The following is a 19,859-nucleotide window of genomic DNA, read 5'->3' on the forward strand; positions in this document are numbered from 1 at the left end:
GACACATTCTCGCCACAACCCACTCAACACTGAGTCACTGAGTATTATCTTGCTTTGAAAATCACTGCTAATTTGGTAGGCAAAACTTACTACCTCAAAATGAGTGTTTCTTACCTCCATCTGGTGAAGTGTGGCATGACCAGAGTTTGTCTACGAGAGCCCCGTGGCATCCGCCCAAGAGGCGAGCGCAGTGGGGATCAGGCCCTGAGGAGAAGTTTCTTACTCCCAATGTTCAGACTGGCTGAGAGTGAAGATCCTCAGAGCTGCTGGGATGAAAGAGTTGGTAAGTTCAAGGAGAGAAAGTGGCATAAAGTGAGTTTCCTGATGTTTTTATCTCCTTGGTTGAGAATCTAATGTCACAGTGCCAGGAGTCAGGGTCAGCAGTGGGCTCACATGGGAGAGACCAAGAACTCTTCCAGGTGAGGCCAGAAATGTGAAGGCCAAGGATGTAAAGCTGGGCCAGGCCTGGAGGAGGTGACCAGAGATCCCAGACAAGGGCCAGAGCAGCTCTCACAAAGTACACCACAGGTGTGTGCCTTCTCAGCCAGACTTACGCCTCTGCTCTGTGTCCTTCCAGCCAGAGATCACCTTAAAGATGCTATTTTGCCCCTGGGAGCTCTTCTTGACAAAAATCCAAAACACAGAAAAATGGATGAGGCCAAAATGATCTAAAATCTATTCTTATAAACAGCTCAAAAATTAAACAGGGCCAGATTAAACATAGGAATTAAGTTTGCTCACCTTGAAACTTAGAAATAACACTCATGCTTTTTATCAGTCAAGCTTCAGTCAGAAAGACAGAAAACACTCCAGGTGTTTCAAATAGAGGGAATTTAATTCGGGGAATTTTTTACAAAGATGTTAGAAGGACTGGAAGAGCAAAAGGAAGGATGAGGAGTGCAGAAGAAGCAAAAAGAAAGGAACAGCGAGCTCTTTGCTGCATCTACTGGTGAGAATGAAGACCATTCTCAGCAATCAGAATGTTGACGTTCCAGAGAACGCCGACATCACTCTGAAGGGACGCACGGTTCTTGTGAAGGGCCCCAGAGGAACCCTGCAGAGGGGCTTCAGTCACACCACTGTAGAACTGAGTCCCCTGGGAAAGAGGAAGAGGCTCCAGCTTGACAAACGGTAGGAAATTGAAAGGACCGGGCTACCACTGGCGCTCTGTGTGTCAGGTGCAGAGCGTGAAGGAGGGTGTTACCCTGGGCTTCCATTACAAGATGAGCTCAGAGTATGCTCACGACCCCATCAATGTCATTTTTCAGCAGAATGGGTCTCTTGCTGAAATCTGAAATTTCTTGTGCAAAAAATATATCTGCAGGGTTCGGATGAGGCCAGGCAATACTTAAGTATCTCAAGCCCAGAAAGATGAGCTAATTCTTGAAGGAAATGGCAATGGACTTGTATCCAATTCAGCTGCTTTGATTCAGCAAGCCACAACAATTAGAAACAAGGATATGAGAAAATGTTTGCATGGTGTCTGTATCAGTGCCCTAGGCTGATGAACAGGATCTAAGAGTTGTCCAGCTATGGAAGCAACAAGGTGTCAGATGATTCATAAGACCTGTTTGTGATATTTTAAAGATGCAATAAAAGCCCTCTATTGATTTGGGGCGGGGGGTGGAAGGAAGGAAGGCAGGAAGGCAGGTAGACCCAGATATCAGAAGCTACCAATGCCACCTGGAGCTGGAGCCTGGGACCCTACATCTGCTGCTACAGTTTGGGAGCCACTGTTGCACTTGGTGCTAAACCCATCAAAGAGATGGAACCACTGAAAGGTTCTTCCTCTGTCTGGACTGCTGGGGCCTAGGAATTAGCCCACCTCTGCTGCCGTGACAGCAACTCTTAGGACCTGCCAACAAGTGCCACACCATGAGGGCCAAAGCAGGTCTCCTCTCTCCTTTCCCCCTCTGGTCTCCCACCAGTGCTCCAACTGGCAGAACTCGACAGAGATCCAGCTGGCAAAAGAGCCTGGGAATGAAGTTTGCAGACTCTCGGCCCGATAGTTCAGAGGGTACCAGGGCAGGTGTGAGGCTGAGCAAAAACAGGAAATAACTTGCACATTATCATGTCAAATTCTACACCTTTCTATATTTTTTACTCTAAACTGGACTATTTAACTCATTTTTATATTTGAACCTGGGTGAATTTCTCACCTGAATCAAACTCGCTTCTGTGAGACTTTTTCACAAAAGATGACCATGAAGAACAAGTTGCATTTGGCCATTCTGCGTGGAATACAGGAACCCGGCAGAGAAGTGTGCCATCCTTCACAAAGAAAGACAACGGTACTGAGGACCATGTCAACTGAAGATAGCTTTTGAGACGGACTGTTTCAAAGCATGCTTTGCTACCCAACATATCTACCCTCGGGATGCTCATGCCAGGGAACAGTTACTGTTTCTCCCTGATGGGCATCCTCTTCACCTGTCACCTGGCAACTGCACCCCTGCCTCCCTCCAGCCCACTGTCCTGCTCCTTGAGATCCTGATGGGCCTGTGAATGACAGGACCCACCCCTGAGGAAGGCCAAATAGAGTTTTTCCCTCTCTGGTGCAGGCAGTGGGGGGAATGTGGGGGAGGAAAAATTCTATCCTACTACCCAAATTAGAAATTGAGGGGCCAGCCCGGTGGCATAGTGGTTAAGTTTGCATGCTCTGTTTCGGTGGCCCAGGGTTTAGGGGTTCAGATCCCGTGCATGGACCTACACACCACTCATCAAGCCATACTGCGGTGGCATCCCACATACAAAACAGAGCAAAAAGAGGGAGATTGGCAACAGGTGTTAGCTCAGGGACAATCTTCCTCACCAAAAAAAGTAATAATCAATAAAAATAAATAAATAAATAAAAATTGAATATTCAACTTAATTTGAGTTAATTTGAATAAGAAAAATTGTCAACTTCAGCAATGACTTTAATATTATAATTCTTCCCTGTTTATTAACAACTACTAAAAGAAGTGCCTGATATTTTGCAACTGATAGTAAAGTATTAGAAAGATTCTACTGTAAGTAAAGGTGATGAATTTCCATTCAGCCGGGCTCTTCTAGTATGCTGCTCTTGCACTGTGATCTTTAAGGTGAGAGATCTATTAGGTTTCTGGATATTTTTTCCCTTCAAATACTTGACTATTACACAGAGAAGCTGGCCTTGAGAACAAAAAGATGTGGGGAAAATTTTTTAAAAGCAGAGGCATTGAAGATGGGGAGGAGCAGAAAGGACTTTCAAATGATAGATGTGTAGTCAGGGTTCTCCGGAGAAACAGAACCTACAGGATGTGGAGGCAGATAAATAGATGACAGACAGATAGATAGGTAGATAGGTAGATATGTAGATAGAGAGAGAGAGACGGAGAGTTATTTTAAGGAATTGGCTCAAACAATTGTAGAGGCTTGGTGAGTCCAGAATCTGATGGAATAGGCCACTGGCTGGAGATTCAGGGAAGAGGTGCAGTTGACTCCAAAGGTAGTCTGCTGGCACAATTACTTGTTTCTCAGGGGAGGTCAGTCTTTGTTCCATTCAGGCCTTCAGCTGACTAGATGAGGCCCACCCACACTATGGAGGGCAATCTGCTTTACTCAAAATCCGTGGATTTAAATGTTAATCTCATCCAAAAAACATCTTCACAGAAACATCCAGAATAACGTATGACCAAATATCAGGGCACCATGGCCCAGCCAAGTTGACACATAAAACTAGCCATCACACTAGGGAGGCAGTGATAGCTCCAAATTCCCAGAAGGGATGGCTCCTCAGGGAGCTACAACTTGGACAGTGCTGGGAAGGAACATGCAGTGGGGCCCCCAGGGTCACCTCTAGTGTTGACGGATTTCCAGTTTGGGGTACTGAGGAGGAGTCAGCAGTTTCTGTAGCAATGAGAAAGACTGGGCACCAAGGAATCCCAGAGTGGGAAGAGATTTGGGAATTCACACGGCCGCGGTCCGCAGACTTGAGTGTGCATCCAAACCCCCTGGAGGGCTTGTTAAAACAGGTGCTGGGTCCCACCCCAGAGCTTCTGACTCAGCAGGGCTGGGACAGGGTCCAAGACTGTGCATTTCTAGCAAGTTCCCCAGTGATGCTGCTGCTGCTCTGAGAACCACACTCTGAGAACTGAGAACCTACAACTTGCTCTTCAAAGTGTGGTCCACGGACCAGCAGCATCGGCATCACGCAGGAGCTTCTTAAAACGCAGGATCTCAGGTCCCACCTTAGACCTACTGCACCAGTCTCATGCTGACAAGATCCCCATGTGATTTGTGAGCATATTAAAGTTTGAGAAACTCGAACCTTCGCCCCCACTCATTTTGCAGATGAGGAAAATCAGAGCAGAGGAGTGAAATCCCTTGCTTGAGGAAGGGGAGAGCTGATTCCTGGTTCCCGGTCTCAGCGTTCTACCGCACACCAGCGCCTTTCCACCTGCTGCAGGCCAGGACCATGGAGAGCAAACCCTGATGCCCGGGCCCCGGCGCAGAGATTCTGATGTAGTTGGTCCGAGGTTGGGTCCTGGGCACGGGCATTTTTTAGCTCTCCCAGCTGATTCTAAGGTGTTGTTGGGGATGAGAAGAACTGCTATAGCCCACAGTGAAGACTCGGTTTTATACCCTTATCCCGTTCATCTCGTTGAATAGCGATTTGAACCTTGTTTCCAAATGTCCTGCTCCATAGAGTCTCTTTGTTGGAAAACAATCCTCGGCCCTTTAAGTTACAAACTTCATTTGGGATGTTTTTTCTAATCAGACCGTGTTTTAGAAATACCTGCAAAGGTTGCGAGGCCAGTCCTCACTGAACCCCTACCTCTAGTGCCAATGAATTTCAGACACGCCCCAAATCTCCTCTTCCCTCTAAGCATACCCTGGAAGAAATGCCCTCTTCCCCGCCGATGAAGGGTCTCACTGTCTCCTCACTGACGGTTTTGCCTCTTTTTCCCGTAGGTCCCTTCAGGACTGAACGAGGGCTCTGGAAGGAGCAAACAGGCAAGGGGAGCTTCCTGAGAACTCTGGTTGGGCTGCTGGGCTGGGGGAGGCGGCGGCTCCAGGCTCAGAGTCCACTGTCCTTCCCTCATCTCTCCAGTCAGTGCTGGAAGAAACAGACACATAGCTGGAGGAACAGTTATATGAGACCAAGGTTGAGTGAATTAGCAACAGTTCCAGCCCCTTGAAGGGCTGCGGTCTGCTGGTAGCTCCTTGCCCCAATTCCTGCACCTCTATTTTTGAGTGGGAGGCGCTTAAAGCTCCCTCTTGGAGGTGTTCTGGCAAAGCCCACTTACCGAAGATTACCGCAGTCAAAGAAAAAAGCCATGAGGTTTACCGGTCTTGCTGTAGCAGGAACGAAAGCCCCCCCAGGCCCAGGAAGAAGACGCTGGGAGGGGCTTTTCATAGGAAGGGGCTCGTGCTGGTGATTCTCAGGAGGCAGGAGGAAGTGAGGGGGCTGCTAGATGGGATGCTGTCAAGAAGAGGAGAGCAATTTGGTAACGGGCTATCTGATCTTCCCCAGAAGGAAGAGCACTCGAGTTGGTTGTAATTGGTGAAGGGGCAGCATCACTCAGATTCCTCAGAATAGAGAGACATTTAGTCCCTGTTGTGTTTGGGGAATGGTCTTGTCTCCGTCCAGCTCCAAACATGGCGCGGGGTGGGAGGTTTGTCTGAGCATCGCTTACATGCAGCTGGGAAACCAGGTCTGGCTGCCAGCAAGGCCGGTTTTCATGTCTCCAGTTAAAATCCTGCGTTCTCCTTGAGAATTTCTTGCCTCTGTAATCCCCGCTCTCTTCACAACAGTTACTGTGTGCTGCAGAGACAGGTCAACAATACAAATTCTCGATGAAACAATCCCAGTCAAAAATGTGAAACCTGCTCACCACATGCTTTTTTAAATTTTGGAATTGAATGTTTGCACATTTTCTGAAGATAGGTCCATCAAGGAGCTCATATTTCTATCAATCCCCATATGCTATGGGTAACAGAAATCTGAATGGCTTTGCCTTAAATAAATTGGGGTGTTCCTTTCCTTACGTAATGAGAACCCAGAGGCGGGCAGCCTAGACAGGTTCAGCAGCTCCACGGTGCAATCAGAGACCCCATCTCCTTCCATCCATCTTCTCAGCCATCCGGGCCATGTTTGACATCTGGTCCTTCTGTACGTGCAGGATGGCAGCTTCACTTTCAGCACAGTGACCGTATCCCAAGTGAGAGGAAATGGAAGAACAAAAGACAAAAAGCTCAGGCCACCTGGGTCTGCCTCCTTTTAAAGGGCTTTCTGGGAGCTTCATCCACCAACTTGAGGTGACGTCTCGTCGGCCAGTGCCGCATCACATGGTTACCCCACATGTAAGGAAGGCTGGGGAATGTCGTCTTCCTAGCCTGGCTTACTGGCCCACATGCCAAATTGAGTTCTGTTAGCAAGGGAGAAGTGGGGAATGGATATTGGTCACCACCAGCAGCTCGGCCATGTTCCCCTTAGGTCTCTGTAAATCTTCCATTATTGAGAAAGAAGTTCATAGGTGTGTTGGATATATATTGGTGGTGGAGCAAATTACTCCAAAACATGCTGGCTTAAATCACAAACCCTTATCATCTCAGACGGCCTCTGAGAGTCAGGCTTCTGGGAGCGGCTCCGCTGGGTGGCTCTGGCTCAGGGTTTCTCACCAGGCTGCAGAGACTTGACGGCTTCACTGGGCCTGAAGGCTCTGCTTCCAAGACGTCTCACACACATGGCTGTTGGCTGGAGGCCTCAGTTCCTCGCCACATGGGCGTTTCCTGGGCTGCTGGGGTGTCCTCATGACTTGGTGACTGGCTTCTCCTGGAGCTAGCGATCCCAAAGGGAGAGCAAGGACGATGTCGTGATGCCTTTTATGACCCTGTCACCCACTGTTGCTGCCACCATATTTTATTCGTTAGAATCAGGTCACCAGGTCCAGCCACACTCAAGGAAAGGGGCAGTAGGCTCCACCTCTGGAACAGAGAAGTGGATATCTCTGTGGAGGCATTTTCAAACCACCGCATCAGGGGTGCCCGCCCGTGAGCCCTTCCCCTTCTGACCTCTCACCTCCTTTGTCTCTCTTCCCTCTCTTCTCACTTGCCTCCTTTCTTTCCTTTCTTCCTTTCTTTGTCTTCTCCCTCGTGAGTTCTCCTGGGTTCCCTCCTATCTGGCATATGATTTCCTGTGTATCTAGCAGCAGAACAGCTCCCTCCCCCAGAAGCCAAATCCACCCAGAGCCCTGCTAAGAATTCTAAGAGTTCAAGTGGCCAGACTCAGCAGGGAGTGGAAGTGCGCAGGCGGGGTGGGCGGACCCTGACCTGAGTTCTGAGGGCCCCATCAGGGCTCAGAGAACCAGAAAGATGACAGCACAGCCACCTCCCCTCTGTGCTTAAATCACAAACCAAAACAACACCGCATAGCAAAATACAGATAATGAAGTCTGACAAAGTTCTCATTTTTCCCAAAACTACTTTGAGCAGGTGTTTTTGAAATATGCAATATCAAATTCTTTCCCCACCTTTGTTGTTGTTTCGTCTCCCAGTTTTGCTGGAACCGAAAACACACGCCTAGCCTCTCCGGTAATTCAGCCCTGGTGAGACCCACCTAAAACGATAACAGCTGTGGACTGAGTTCCAGGCTGCCCCTGCAACAAATGCTCAATGGATGAGGAACCCACACAGTACTTACAAACCGGCACCCATGCCACCCGCTGCCCCGGCCATCCTCGTGCTCCTGGTAGCTGGTAGCTGCTGTGTGTGGCTCAGGTTGCTAGTTGTCTCCCAATAACCATCTTTCCCTTCTTCTGTAGGTAATAGAAGCTCCTGTTTTCAGCTGGTACATGTCTGGACACACGTCTGGGCACGTGTCTGCCTGGAATAAAGACTATATTTCCCAGCCTCCTTTGCAGCTAAGTAAGATCATTTCTGGCCAATGAAATGTAAGCAAAAGCATACATGCAATTTCTGGGAAACATCTTTAAAGGGAGAGAATGTGCCTTTCTTTGTCCAGTTCTCCTTCCCTCTATCTGAAACAGGAACAAAATGGCTGGAGCTCAGTAACCATTTTGGGCCATGAGGTAGAAGTCACACATTGAGGATAGCAGAGCAATAACGTAGGAGAAGCCTGGATTCCTCATGATCTAGGACCTTCTGCAGCAGCTCTGGACCGCTAGCCCATGAAGTCCATTTATATGAAAGAGAAATGAACTTCTTTATTGTTTCAACCAGTGGTAATGGGTTTTTGTCACTCTTAGCTAAAACTAATCCTAGTGTTACAGTTCCTTTAAGAACCTGCCCACTGCACATAAGAACTCCTCATCTCATTTCTGATGGTCCATCTAGTTTCTGACCCTCGCTCCATCTGTATCCTCTTGGACTCTGGCCTTCCTTCTCATTCTCTGCTCCCTAAGCGTCGGCTTTGAGTCCACCTCAGTGACCTGCAAGTGCAGCCTCTCACCCCACTCCAGACTGCTCCTCCCTCACTGCCTTTCTGTGGTGATGTCTTAGGAAGGCTGGTCTAGGGCCCAGAGGGTAAGGGAGAGGCTGCACAAAGCAGAAACAACCCAGGGCATGACGCCTGGGGCATGCTCACTGGAAAGTCCTATCTGTCCAAAAGCAAGACACCCTCCTGGCTCTCCTTGGCCTTCCCCATCTCTTTGCTTCACGTTGTGCCAAAAATTCCTTAAATTAGAGCCATTTGGGTTTAAAATATATACTTAGAAAACTACAGCCAGCCCTGGAGGAATTAAGGGACTATTTTCCATTTGCAGTTTACTGTGAATTAGTTTAATCCAAATTCTTTTTTACTCATTCTTTCATTAAACATCCATTAAGAGCCTATTCTATATTCTAAGATATATGGAGATAATTTATTATCTGACAGTTCTGGAGGCCAGAAGTCCCACACGGATCTCACTGAACTAAAATCAGAGCGTCGGCAGGGCTGGGTTCCTTCTTGAGGTCTGTGGAGAATGCATTTCCACACCTCTCCCAGCTTCCAGAGGCTGCCTCCTTCCTCCATCTTTAAAGTCAGCCACAGCGGGTGGAGCCCTTCTCATTGCATCTCTGGGACTTTTCTCCTCATCTCTCGTCTCTTTCTCTCACCCAGCGGGGAAAGTTTCCGCTTTCGTGTTCTCCACTCAAGCAATTAGCCCGGCGCCGCGGGAATAATCCAAGATGAGAGTCCCATCTCAAGGTCTGTAACTTCAGTCACATCTGCATAGTCACTTCGGCCATCTACAGTAACATATTCACAGGTTCTCAGGATTAGGGCACGGATATCTTTGGGGCTTTTATTCTGCCCCTAAATCCTTAAATTTACAAGCCCCCAAGCCAGTGCCCACAGCAAGATTTCTTAAAAGCCTCTTTTTCCTCTCCCCTCCACTTCTTCCGAAAGCTGCACCTGCTTTGGCATCTCTTTCCTCAATATTCTCCACAAAAACTCTCACAGGCCCAGCCTCTAAGCTGCCTCCCTTATCCTGGCGCCGCCTTCCTCCTGGGAAGAAAAAAACCCGCACAACGAAACCTCTCCAGTGGGCAGGAGAGCCCCCTCCTCCGGCTTCTGCCTGTTGTTGACGGACGCAACCATCCTTCGCAACTTGGTTTCTATGGGAAACCGGGTTAGGGCTGGGGTGCGGTCCACAGCGGACCTCGCGGCGGCGGTACCAGGCTGGGACATCCACCCTTTGGACACCTCTGTCCCTCCGATGCCCCAGTGATGACCTAGGACATGGGTCCCCAACTTCTGTCCCCTCTTAGACCCCGTCCTTCGCAGGGCCACTGGCTGCGACCACCTTGACCTGCGGCAGGACACCAGGAGATCTCAGGCCCAGCCCGCGCCCCGACCAGCCCTTGAACGGTATGTCCTGCCGCCCCTCCTCCCCCCTCCAGCGCCCGCTCTTCTTCCTCCGCGCCCGGCCCCTCGCGGGTCACCGGTCCCCTGCAGCCTCCGCCCCTGGCTGTGACCGCCCCGGCTGCCGTCTCCAGGGCGCGGACCGACGCGGGAAGCGGGTCGGCGAGGGACGGGGACACAGTGCGCCGAGTGAGTGCGGGCGCAGGCGGGGGTGGGAGCGTGCCCGAGGCGGGTCAAGGTTGCTCCGGCGCCCCTGGTTGAACGCTCGAGCCACGGCTGGGCCCGGGCTCCCCCGAGAGGGTGCGGGCTCGCGCCTCCCCATCCCCCGCCCCTGGCCCCGAGCTCCCCATCCCGCCCTCCCGGGGCCCGGCGCACCGCAGGGGCCCTTCCCGGCCTCGAGGGGTGGTGAGGATTTTCTCCGGAATCTACTGAAATTGTTGCGTGCCTCGGGAGCCTTGGAAAGGGAGCGGAAAGCAGCCCCTCCTGCCGGCCCTCTCCTTGTCCCTGAGACTCCGAGGGACAGCCAGCAGCCGTCTGAGCTGGCGAGCAGGGCACTCAGAGCCGGGACAGACGGCAGGGCCCGCCTGCCCGCCCCCACCCTCACCCCTGCAGCCCCCACCCCGCCAATGCCGAGGAGGGGACAGTCACCTCAGGTGGGATAAGCACACCTAGCGTAGGGTGGGGCACACACTCCTTAGACCTCCAGGAGACATCCATTCATGACTCAGCGGATCAATGCTACCCCTAAGAACCTAGGTGGTTGCTGCCTCGGGCCACACACCTACCGGATATGGAAATGACATAAAGAAATGCTCATGATAAAATATTAAGTGAAAAACTCAAGATTGCAGAGGGTCTTAACAGAGTGTTTGTAGAATGTATCAGTGTGTACTTTGTGCCTCTGTAAATACCCGGAACGGACTGGTGAAAAATACTTCCTATTGTGCACAGTGATATTGTATAGCACCCGTCCTAGCTCTGCTGCCACAACAAAATGCAGCAGACTGGTAGCTTAAACAGCGGGAATCTGTTTCTGACAGTTCCAGAGGCTGGGAAATCCAGGATGGAGGCACCAGCAAGGGAGGTTTCATTTTAAGGCGTTTTCTCCTGGCTTGTAGATGGCAGCCATCTGACCAGCTCTGAGGCCGCACCCTCATGATCTCAACTTAGCCCTCATCACCTCCCAAAGGCCCCACCTCCAAATATCATCACACCCAGAGTTAGGGCTTCAACATATAAATTTTGGGTGGACGCAAGCATTTAGTCCATAACAGTACCTTACAGAGTACAGGTGGCACAGGTGGTACCTTACACTGCTTAAGAATTTGGCTCCGGAGCCAGATGGCCTGAATTGGAATCCCAACTGCACTACTTGCCTGTGTCTGTCCTTAGGCAAGTCACTTAACCCGGCTCAGATTCCCCATCAAAGCATTTACTATGTGCCAGGCTCTGTTCTTAGCATTGGTCGTGTAGTAACTCATTATTCCTCAGAACAATTCTTTCTCACCATCACTCCCATGTTACTGATGAAGAACACTGCATATGTGGTCTCATTTAATCCTCACAAATACCAAAGAGGTGATATTCCCACTGTTTTTACAGATGAAGAAAATGAGTTTCAGAGAAGTGATTTCCCACAATCAGCCTACTAATAATTGACAGGCACAGGATTCAAACCAGTCCCTCTTGACCCAAAGCCTGAGCCGCCCGCTCCCACAATGCCATGCCAGTCTTTGCCAATTGCCAGATGGTAGGACTCACCTGGGATGGTTTCCAAAAACAGTCTTGGGAGTCAGCAGCCCAGTTCTGTTCTCAGCTGGATCAAGTCCCTTCCTTCCCTTCCTGAGCCCCTCTTTTATCACGTGTGAAACAAGACGTTAGCCCAGGCCCGAGATGGCAAATAGGTTTCTGGTAGCTGCCAAGTCTGGTTGCTCTGCAGCAGCCTGGAGCGGACCCGGGAGCAGAATTCTGAGGCTGCAGCTGGCCAATGGCCATGGGTGAGGGAAGTGGTAGGGTAGACAACTTCCCAGGAGAGTTTGCCCAGGACTTTCCTGGTTTTAGCACTCACAGCCAGGACAGTTGGTCATCCTCGTGATGGCTCCCTGGGATTAGACAATCTGTAAAGTCCCAACCAGAGCTAAAATATTGTGAGTTTCCCTTACCCCAGTACCTGAGTGTCTCTACATTCTGCTGGGATCATTCTGACTTTCCAGAATGTTTTTCGCTCATGATGGGGTAATTTTTTATGCAGCAATAGGATTCCAATACAAGTGTGATCTAATCTGAAACTGTGAACTACCTCCAGTAGTTCAAATAGCATCTAACAGACGTTGCTAGTTTTCTCTTGAATACTTAAAATACCCCACAGTGCCCTGTAGGTTTGCAGTCCCTCTAAGCACCTCGGGACACGGTTTGGGAACTGTGGCTCTAAGACACAAGGCATTACTAGAGATGCACGGTATTAAGTAATGACAAAAGGGTAGATCCTCCAAGAAGATTTATCAGTTCTAAATTTGTAGGCACCTAATAAGATAGCTTCAAAATATATTTTTAAAAATTTACAGAATTAATAGCAGAAATAGACAAATTTACATTTATATACCTCTCAACAACTGACAGAATAAGTGTATATGAAATTCAGTCAAGATAAGTGTAATGGGGAACCATTGGAGAGGTTTAAGCAGAAGAGTCACATGATCTAATTTACAGTTCAAACATCGCTCTGGTGACTGGGTGGAGAACAGCCCTAAGAGGCCTGGGCTGCTGCAGTCATGCAAGTGGAGAAGTGATGGCAGCGTAGCAAAGAAGCGGCATTCCTTTGGATATCTGCCCTTCTCGACAGCCCCTGCCTCCTAGTTTCTTTGGGATGCTCCACCAGGCCTGGATTTAACAAGGAGAGCCCCTTTTACTGTAAGATAATAAACACACTTTTGGACAGTCTCTAGCTGGAAACTTTCCCATTTGGGAAAACTCCAATAATTCCCATAAACCTTTGTCTCTGTGAACTCGGTTCAGTGACCCAACTGCTACGTAAGTTATCACATGGAGGAGCCCTCTGGGACTGGATAATTTAAAGAGCAAAATCAGTACTGATCGGGTGGCTTCCTGTGGCCAGCAGAGTAACAATAACATCAATAATAATAAGTTTATTGAGCGCTTCCACGATGGGCCAGGCCTCGTGCTAAGTGCTTTATATATTTACGTCACTTGACCCTTATGATGGCCATAATCCATTTTACAGATGGGGCAACAGAGGCTTGAAGAAGCTTCATAACTTATCTGAGGCCACCCAGGGAGTCAAGCGGTGGAGACAAGTCTAAAGTCCAAGTCTGCTCACCTCCAAAACCCATGTTCTCAGCCACTGTGATACACTGGCTGGCAAGAACTGTGTCTATGAAGAGAATTATGCCATTTTTAAATCAATGTGGCCTTGGTCATATTTAGTACCCACTATCAATGTTAACTGCATTCCTTTAGAATTGAGTTCCATGGGTACTGCCCCCGTTTTAAAGAATCTAAAAGAAAAACATGGACTCATGAAGATAGCAATTGGAAATTGAACAATTCCACTCGACTGTCTCGCTCTTGATTCCTTACTCCTGTTTTAAGATAAATGAAGCACTTTAAGATTTTCAGAGAACAATGTGCCGCAATGTTTGCCAGTTTTTAGTGAGGGAGGTGTGATCTGCTCCTTAAAAGGACATCTGTGTGACGGGTCTCAGGGCAAGTTACTGTTTTCAGAATCCATGTGGAATCCAACACTGGGAGACAATGCTGCGAGCGAAGGAAGGAAGACAAAAAGCTAAAGGAGCAGCCCTGCCCGTCGTTCCGATTCTCCAGAAGTTCCTGAGAACGTACGAGAAGCACTGTGCACAGACTCGGACGTCCGTGTGCCCGGCCATCAAGAGGGACCTGAAAGCCGGCATTGACAATGGACAGATTCTCAGGAAGGTGAGCGTATGGTCTCCTCTGTTTATACCTCTGTGAAATGGAGTAGGGTTTACTCCCGATGATCATGGGTCCTCCATCCTCCCAAGCCCAGAGGTGGTGGTGTCACCCCCTCTGCATCCCTGCCTGACCAAAGCCCAAAGCCTGGCCCGCTGGCACTTCCCCACCTCCCCGCCCCCACAGGCCTTCCCACGGGCCTCCCTTTCCTCATACCACTTCACATCCAGAATGGCCAACCGGCCCCTTCTCCCACGCTGCATTTGGAAAGTCCAGCTCAAAAGCACCACTTTTTCCTCGTTGCGAGACCTCCCTCCGCAGCACTGCAGCCACGGCCCTGACCCCTCCGTGTGACTGTCTCCTTCCCCTGACTGCTGACTTGCCCGTGTCATCAGGTCAGACCTGAGCTCACCCCCACCTCCCGTCTCGCTTAGAGTGAGGTCAGCATTCACATAATTCTGACTCCAAAAGCCCTGGATTTCAGAAAGAATTCTGATGTCATATCTCTTCTGAGACTAAATCTCGGGATTGGGTATGAGGGGAAAAGAAAGGAGGCCAGCACTGAAACTAAATGGTCAGCTCCTGGGAAGGGGCGGCTGGACGCCAGAAGGGGGAGCCTGGCCCGCAAAGACAGACTGCCAACTTCACGACTTTTCTATCACCAGCCCAGAAAGACAGTCTGTGTTTTAATAATCAAATACCTACTGATTGCCTGAAATGCCGAGTGCTAAACAAGACACGATAATTAAATAGAGACGGGTGCTTAAGGAAAAGATCATCACTATTCTAAGGTGACTTTGACCCAAATCCATCCCACCCATGTTTTTCCTGAATGCTGTTTTTGGGAATGGGAGGGAGATTGATTACATTGCATGCCACACAGAAAGAACCTCCTGAAGTTCCTCTCTAACCATCTCTCTCTTCCATCTGAACTTCCACTGCCCAGGGCAGCTGCCACCCTCTCCTCTCCGTCTCTTCAGCTCTCACCCCGCTTCCTCCGTTCTCCTCTCCCCCATCTGCCGTCTTCCTAATCCCTTCTTTTGCAGTTCCTTCCCTAGGCTCCCCACACATCTCCCTGCTCATCCCAGTGGAGGAGCTTCCCAGAGCCATCCTTTTTGTGGTAAAATAATTACTAATTTATTTGTTTCTACTATAGTTCTTCTAATTAGCTTCCATTATTTAATTATAAAGGTAAATCATAAATCTTATTCAAATTTATAGTCCCTTCAGCAATGTTTTCAAACTTTTTTTTGTTACAATCACCTTTGGAAATACAATTGACGTAATGACCCAGTATATAAGTACTGGTGTGACTTGGTATGACCATAAGGACTGTTTATGTTGGATGAGTTGCTTTGATGGTGTCTCCATTTTGGTTTTGAATCTCACTAAATTAAAAGTCTCGTGAGACAATTATTCCTTACTGCATAGGATACACTCAGATAATTTCTCTCCTTTTCTATTTCATTAAAGAAAGAAAGAAAGAAAAGCTACTTGCAACCCGCTAAACTGATTTCCTGACCCAACAATAGATAGTGACCTGCTGGGAAAATCTCTGCCCTGTAGGACTTTCCCTGGAGCTCTGCACATGGCAGGAACTGCATGAATTTGTCTTGAGTTACCGCCTCAATGTGTACCTGATCCAAAGTCAATAACTATTAAATGTTCTTCAAATGTTGTTCAATTACAATATTCTTTCTCCACATATTCAGGTGCATGGACATCTCCTTATGATGTCCACCTGTAGTTTTTTCTTACATTCCAGTTTATACTTGTAAGACCTGATGACTCCCCGCCAAGCATCCCACCGATTTCCTTGGAACCTTTGCTTATGACAATTCGAGAAGAGTGTTACACGCTGGGGAAAGAGATCTGCATCTGGGGCCTTCAACTGAGCAACCCAGAGATTGCCAGACTCGTGAGTCAAGGATTTTAAAATTATTTCTTCAGGGGCTGGTCCCATAGTGTAGTGGTTAAGTTCCACATGCTCTGCTTCGGTGGCCCAGATTCATGGGTTCGGATCCCTGGCACGGACCTACAGCACTCATCAGCCATGCTGTTGTAGTGACCTACATACAAAATAGAGGAAGATTGGCACAGATACTAGTTCAGGGATAATCTTCCTCAAGCGAAAAAAGAGGAGGATTGGCAACAGATGTTAGCTCAGGGCAAATCTTCCTCAGGAAAAAAAATTTTCTTCAATTAACCTTAAAATTGAATATAAGCATATTACATCATGCATTCAACTTTAGTCGTTTGGTTGTTGACTGACATGCTGCAAAGTTTTCTTTTTAAAAAAAAACATTTTTTTTAAATAAAACATTTCAAACATATAAACATGCAAAATATAATTGAACTGACATCCATGTACCCACCTGTCTGGCTGCACGCCCAGTTGTGTAGGCAGTGTGGGATAAGTTGCAGAGAGAGTGAAGAAAAGACCTGGAGACAGTGTACGAGACATAAGGTTATTGGGACTTACATGAGGGTGTGTCTAGGGGCGGCCGGCTGGACAGAGCTGTGTACCACTACCACGGGCAGGAGGGGGTTGCTTCTTACGAGGGGACGCAAAGGCTATGTGCTTGCTGAGAGGGGCTGTCCCTGGCATGGCCAGCATTCCCAGGAGCAGTAGCTCATGCGGAGGGGCTCTGTGTTCCTTCGTGATGTTCCATGAGTGAGATAAGTTAAGATCTGGGCTGGCCAGGCCCTGGATCCTTACCAATCCCGGCAGCCTGGCGTCCTGCCCAGAAGGGGGCCAGAAGGACACATGACTCTTAAAGGGCTCACAGTGTATTGCTGAGCATGCGAGACCCCACACCTCCATCATGTAATACACTTTTCTCAAGGAATAAAAAGTGCAGATATTTACAAATACAGTAGCTAAAGTTCATCTCACTTTTGTCTACCATCTACTTCCCAGAGGTGCCATTAGCCTAAAGTTATTGTGTATCAACCCCATGCATGTTTTTATACTTTTAGGACACGTGCGTGTATGTTTTTACTTACATAAATGGAATTATACTGTGTATATGATTTTGTGACTTACTTTTTTACTCACATTGTGTTGTTGAGATTTCTCCATGTTCACTAATTTTGGCTGTTGTCATATCACGGATAACCTTCATTCTTGAATGATAACTTTGCTGGATATACACTTAGAGACTAACCATAATTATTTTTTTCAGTTGAACTTCCATTATTGCGAGTGAGAAGTCATATATGGGACTTTACTTCTGGAAAGGGCAAATAGATCATTCAGACCAACCCTTTCACTGAGGACAACAAGATAAGCTGAAATACACAGTATGAGAGATAAAGAAGCTTGACCCTACCTCATATCATACCCAGAATCAATTCCAAGCGGACTGTAAATTCCAAAGGCAATACACTAAAGTTTCTGGAAGATAATATAGGAAAATATCCTCATGACTTTGGGTGGAGAAAAACTTCTCAAACAGGACACGCACACAAAAAACCCCCATAAAATATTGATAAATCGGACTCCATTAAAACTAACAACTTGTGTTCAACAAGAATCACCATTAAGAGGGGCCGGCCCCGTGGCTGAGTGGTTAAGTTTGCACGTTCCACTGCAGGCGGCCCAGTGTTTCCTTGGTTCGAATCCTGGGTGCGGACATGGCACCACTCATTAAGCCACGCTGAGGTGGTGTCCCATGTGCCACAACTGGAAGGACCCACAACTAAGAATATACAACTATGTACTGGGGGGGGGGGGGAGTTTGGGGAGAAAAAGGAAAAAAATTAAATCTTTAAGAAAAAAAAGAATCACCATTAAGAGAGTGAAAAGGCAAGCCACAGATCTGGAAAAGATATTTGCTACATATATAATCAAAAAGAGTTCATACGTAGGATATATAAAGAACTCTCATACATCAACTTAAGAATAATCCAATAGAAACATAGTCAAGAAACTTGAATAGGGATTTCACAAAAAAGATATCAAAGAGCCAATAAACATATAAAAATGTGCTTAACCTCATGAGGAGTGAGGAGAATGGAAATTAAAAACATGAAGAGATACTACTGCATAGCCACTGGGATAGTGAAAATAAAATCGTGTTAATGAGGATTTGGAACGACTGGAGTTTTCATGCGCTTTGGTAGGAGTGGAAACTGGTGCAATCACTATGGAAAATTTTATTGCAGTATCTACTGTTACCAAAGTCTGTGATCCAGCGATTCTACTCTGCAGCTATGTGCCTGACATAAAGGTGTGCGCATAGGCACCAGGTGACACACACACAAATGTTTGTGGAAGCATTAATCATGATAGCCCAAAACTGGAAGCAACCAAATTCCATCAACAGTAGAATGGATAAAGAAATTGTGATATGTTCATGTTGTAGAATAGCAATGGAATGTTGTAAATAGCAATGAAAATGAACTAACTACAGCTATGCAAAAATAAAATAGGATGACTCTCACCAATGTAATGTACAAATGAAGAGAGACACAAAGGAATACATCCTGTATGTATGCATTTAAATACAGTTCAAAAAACAGGTAAAACTGTCCTGTTTGTTTATCATAAAACTTGTTGTAGGGAGGTGAGAGGGAGTAGAGATGGGGAGAGGGCATTAGTGGCCATTTTTCTAGTCTCCTGCCTTTTAGAAATCCCTTATTTTACTTCTTTGAATGTGTTAAACTTTTTTATAATCTATGTCTAACGGATTCAGTAATCAATTATTTTGGGGGTCAGGTATGGCCGACTCTTGCTTCTACTGGCTCTTACACATGGTGACATTCCTCTGTGTGTTTTTGTGATTTCTTTTTTTACTGTAAACTCATATTGCCTGGAAAGATAGTTGTGGCAATTCACTGAGCTCTAGTTTGAAGGTAGCTGCCTCCAGAGAGAATTTGCTTCTGCCACATGCTCAGGTAGCTGCCATCTCAGGGCTACATTAAATTAAATTCTGGCTCTGAGGTTTCTTTGAACCATCCAGGTGGTATTAATTCAAGGTAGAAACCTGTGTTGTGAGATCTCAGGGGATAGATTGTCTTCTGTGTACTCAGTATCAGTTTGAGGTAGGCACTTTCCCCCGGGATCCTTTGGGGGAGGGGAGAATTGGGTTTATTCCTAGTTTATCCATACTCTAAGGGCATAACACTATGGGCCACGTTATGTTTTAGACCACCCTTTATGCAGCATTTTCTACTGGACTCCACCTGTAGTGGTCTTGGGCTTTATCTCCTGTCCTCTGGACTGCATGATCCCTGAAAACCAGAGCCAATTGCTTGAGTGATGCTTTCAAGGGAAGAGCTAGTTTCAGTGGCCTGCGTACCCCTCCAGGTCCCCACGTTCTCTCATTAGTTGGCCTTTGGTCTTTACTCACTAACCTGCCAGTCAGTCAACACATTTTAAAACGATATTTTTTAAACTCTTAAAAGAAAACATAGAGGAAAAGCTTCAGGACATTGGATTTGGCAATCATTTCTTGGATATGACAGCAAACGTGCAGGCAACAAAAGTAAAATAGATAAATTGGGCTACATCAAAATGTAAAAGTTCCACGCATCAAAGGACACACTCAACAGAACGAAAAGGCAACCCATGGAATGGGAGAAAGTAGTTGCACATCATCTACCTGTTGAGGAGTTAACACCCAGAATATATAAAGAACTTCTACAACTCAACAAGAAAAAAAACCAGGCAACCCGATTTTAAAACAGGAAAAGGACTTGAATAGATATTCTCCAAAGAAGACACACAGATGACCAATAAGTACATGAAAAGCACATCATAATCACTGGAGCAATGGAGATGAGATCCCACTTCACATGATTGCGGTGGCTGCTCTCAGAAAACCAGAAAATAACATGTGTTGACAATGTGGAGAAATTGAAACCTTTGTGCACTATTGGTGAACATGTAGAATAGCGCGGCCACTATAAAAACAGTATGGTGGTTCCTCAAAATTTTTAAAATAGAATCACCATATGATCCAGCAATTCCACTTTGGGGTATATTCCCCAAAGAATTGAAAGCAAGGTCTGGAAGAAGGATTTGTACACCCGTGTCCACAGCAGCATGTTTACAGTAGCCAAAAGGTGGAAGCAACCCAGA

The 19,859-nt window shown here is 47.3% G+C and overlaps 1 protein-coding gene and 1 pseudogene across 1 annotated transcript in view; both read left to right on the forward strand.

Annotated features, from left to right (window-relative positions):
- The first annotated feature begins 955 nt into the window (after positions 1–955).
- Positions 956–1,505, forward strand: LOC103557100 (large ribosomal subunit protein uL6 pseudogene; annotated as a pseudogene).
- Positions 1,506–1,875: 370 nt separating this feature from the next.
- The window catches only part of LOC103557110 (uncharacterized), a 61,278-nt gene continuing 43,294 nt past the window's right edge, over positions 1,876–19,859 (forward strand). Inside the window, exons 1-6 of the mRNA XM_070577740.1 lie at positions 1,876–2,029; positions 4,936–5,073; positions 9,736–9,835; positions 9,868–10,018; positions 13,571–13,780; positions 15,522–15,692. Of these exons, the coding sequence (XP_070433841.1) occupies positions 1,876–2,029; positions 4,936–5,073; positions 9,736–9,835; positions 9,868–10,018; positions 13,571–13,780; positions 15,522–15,692 (924 nt within the window). The remainder of the gene's footprint in view (positions 2,030–4,935; positions 5,074–9,735; positions 9,836–9,867; positions 10,019–13,570; positions 13,781–15,521; positions 15,693–19,859) is intronic.

The sequence above is a fragment of the Equus przewalskii genome, chromosome 15 (genome assembly GCF_037783145.1).
Source record: "Equus przewalskii isolate Varuska chromosome 15, EquPr2, whole genome shotgun sequence".
NCBI classification, from domain to species: Eukaryota; Metazoa; Chordata; class Mammalia; order Perissodactyla; family Equidae; genus Equus; species Equus przewalskii.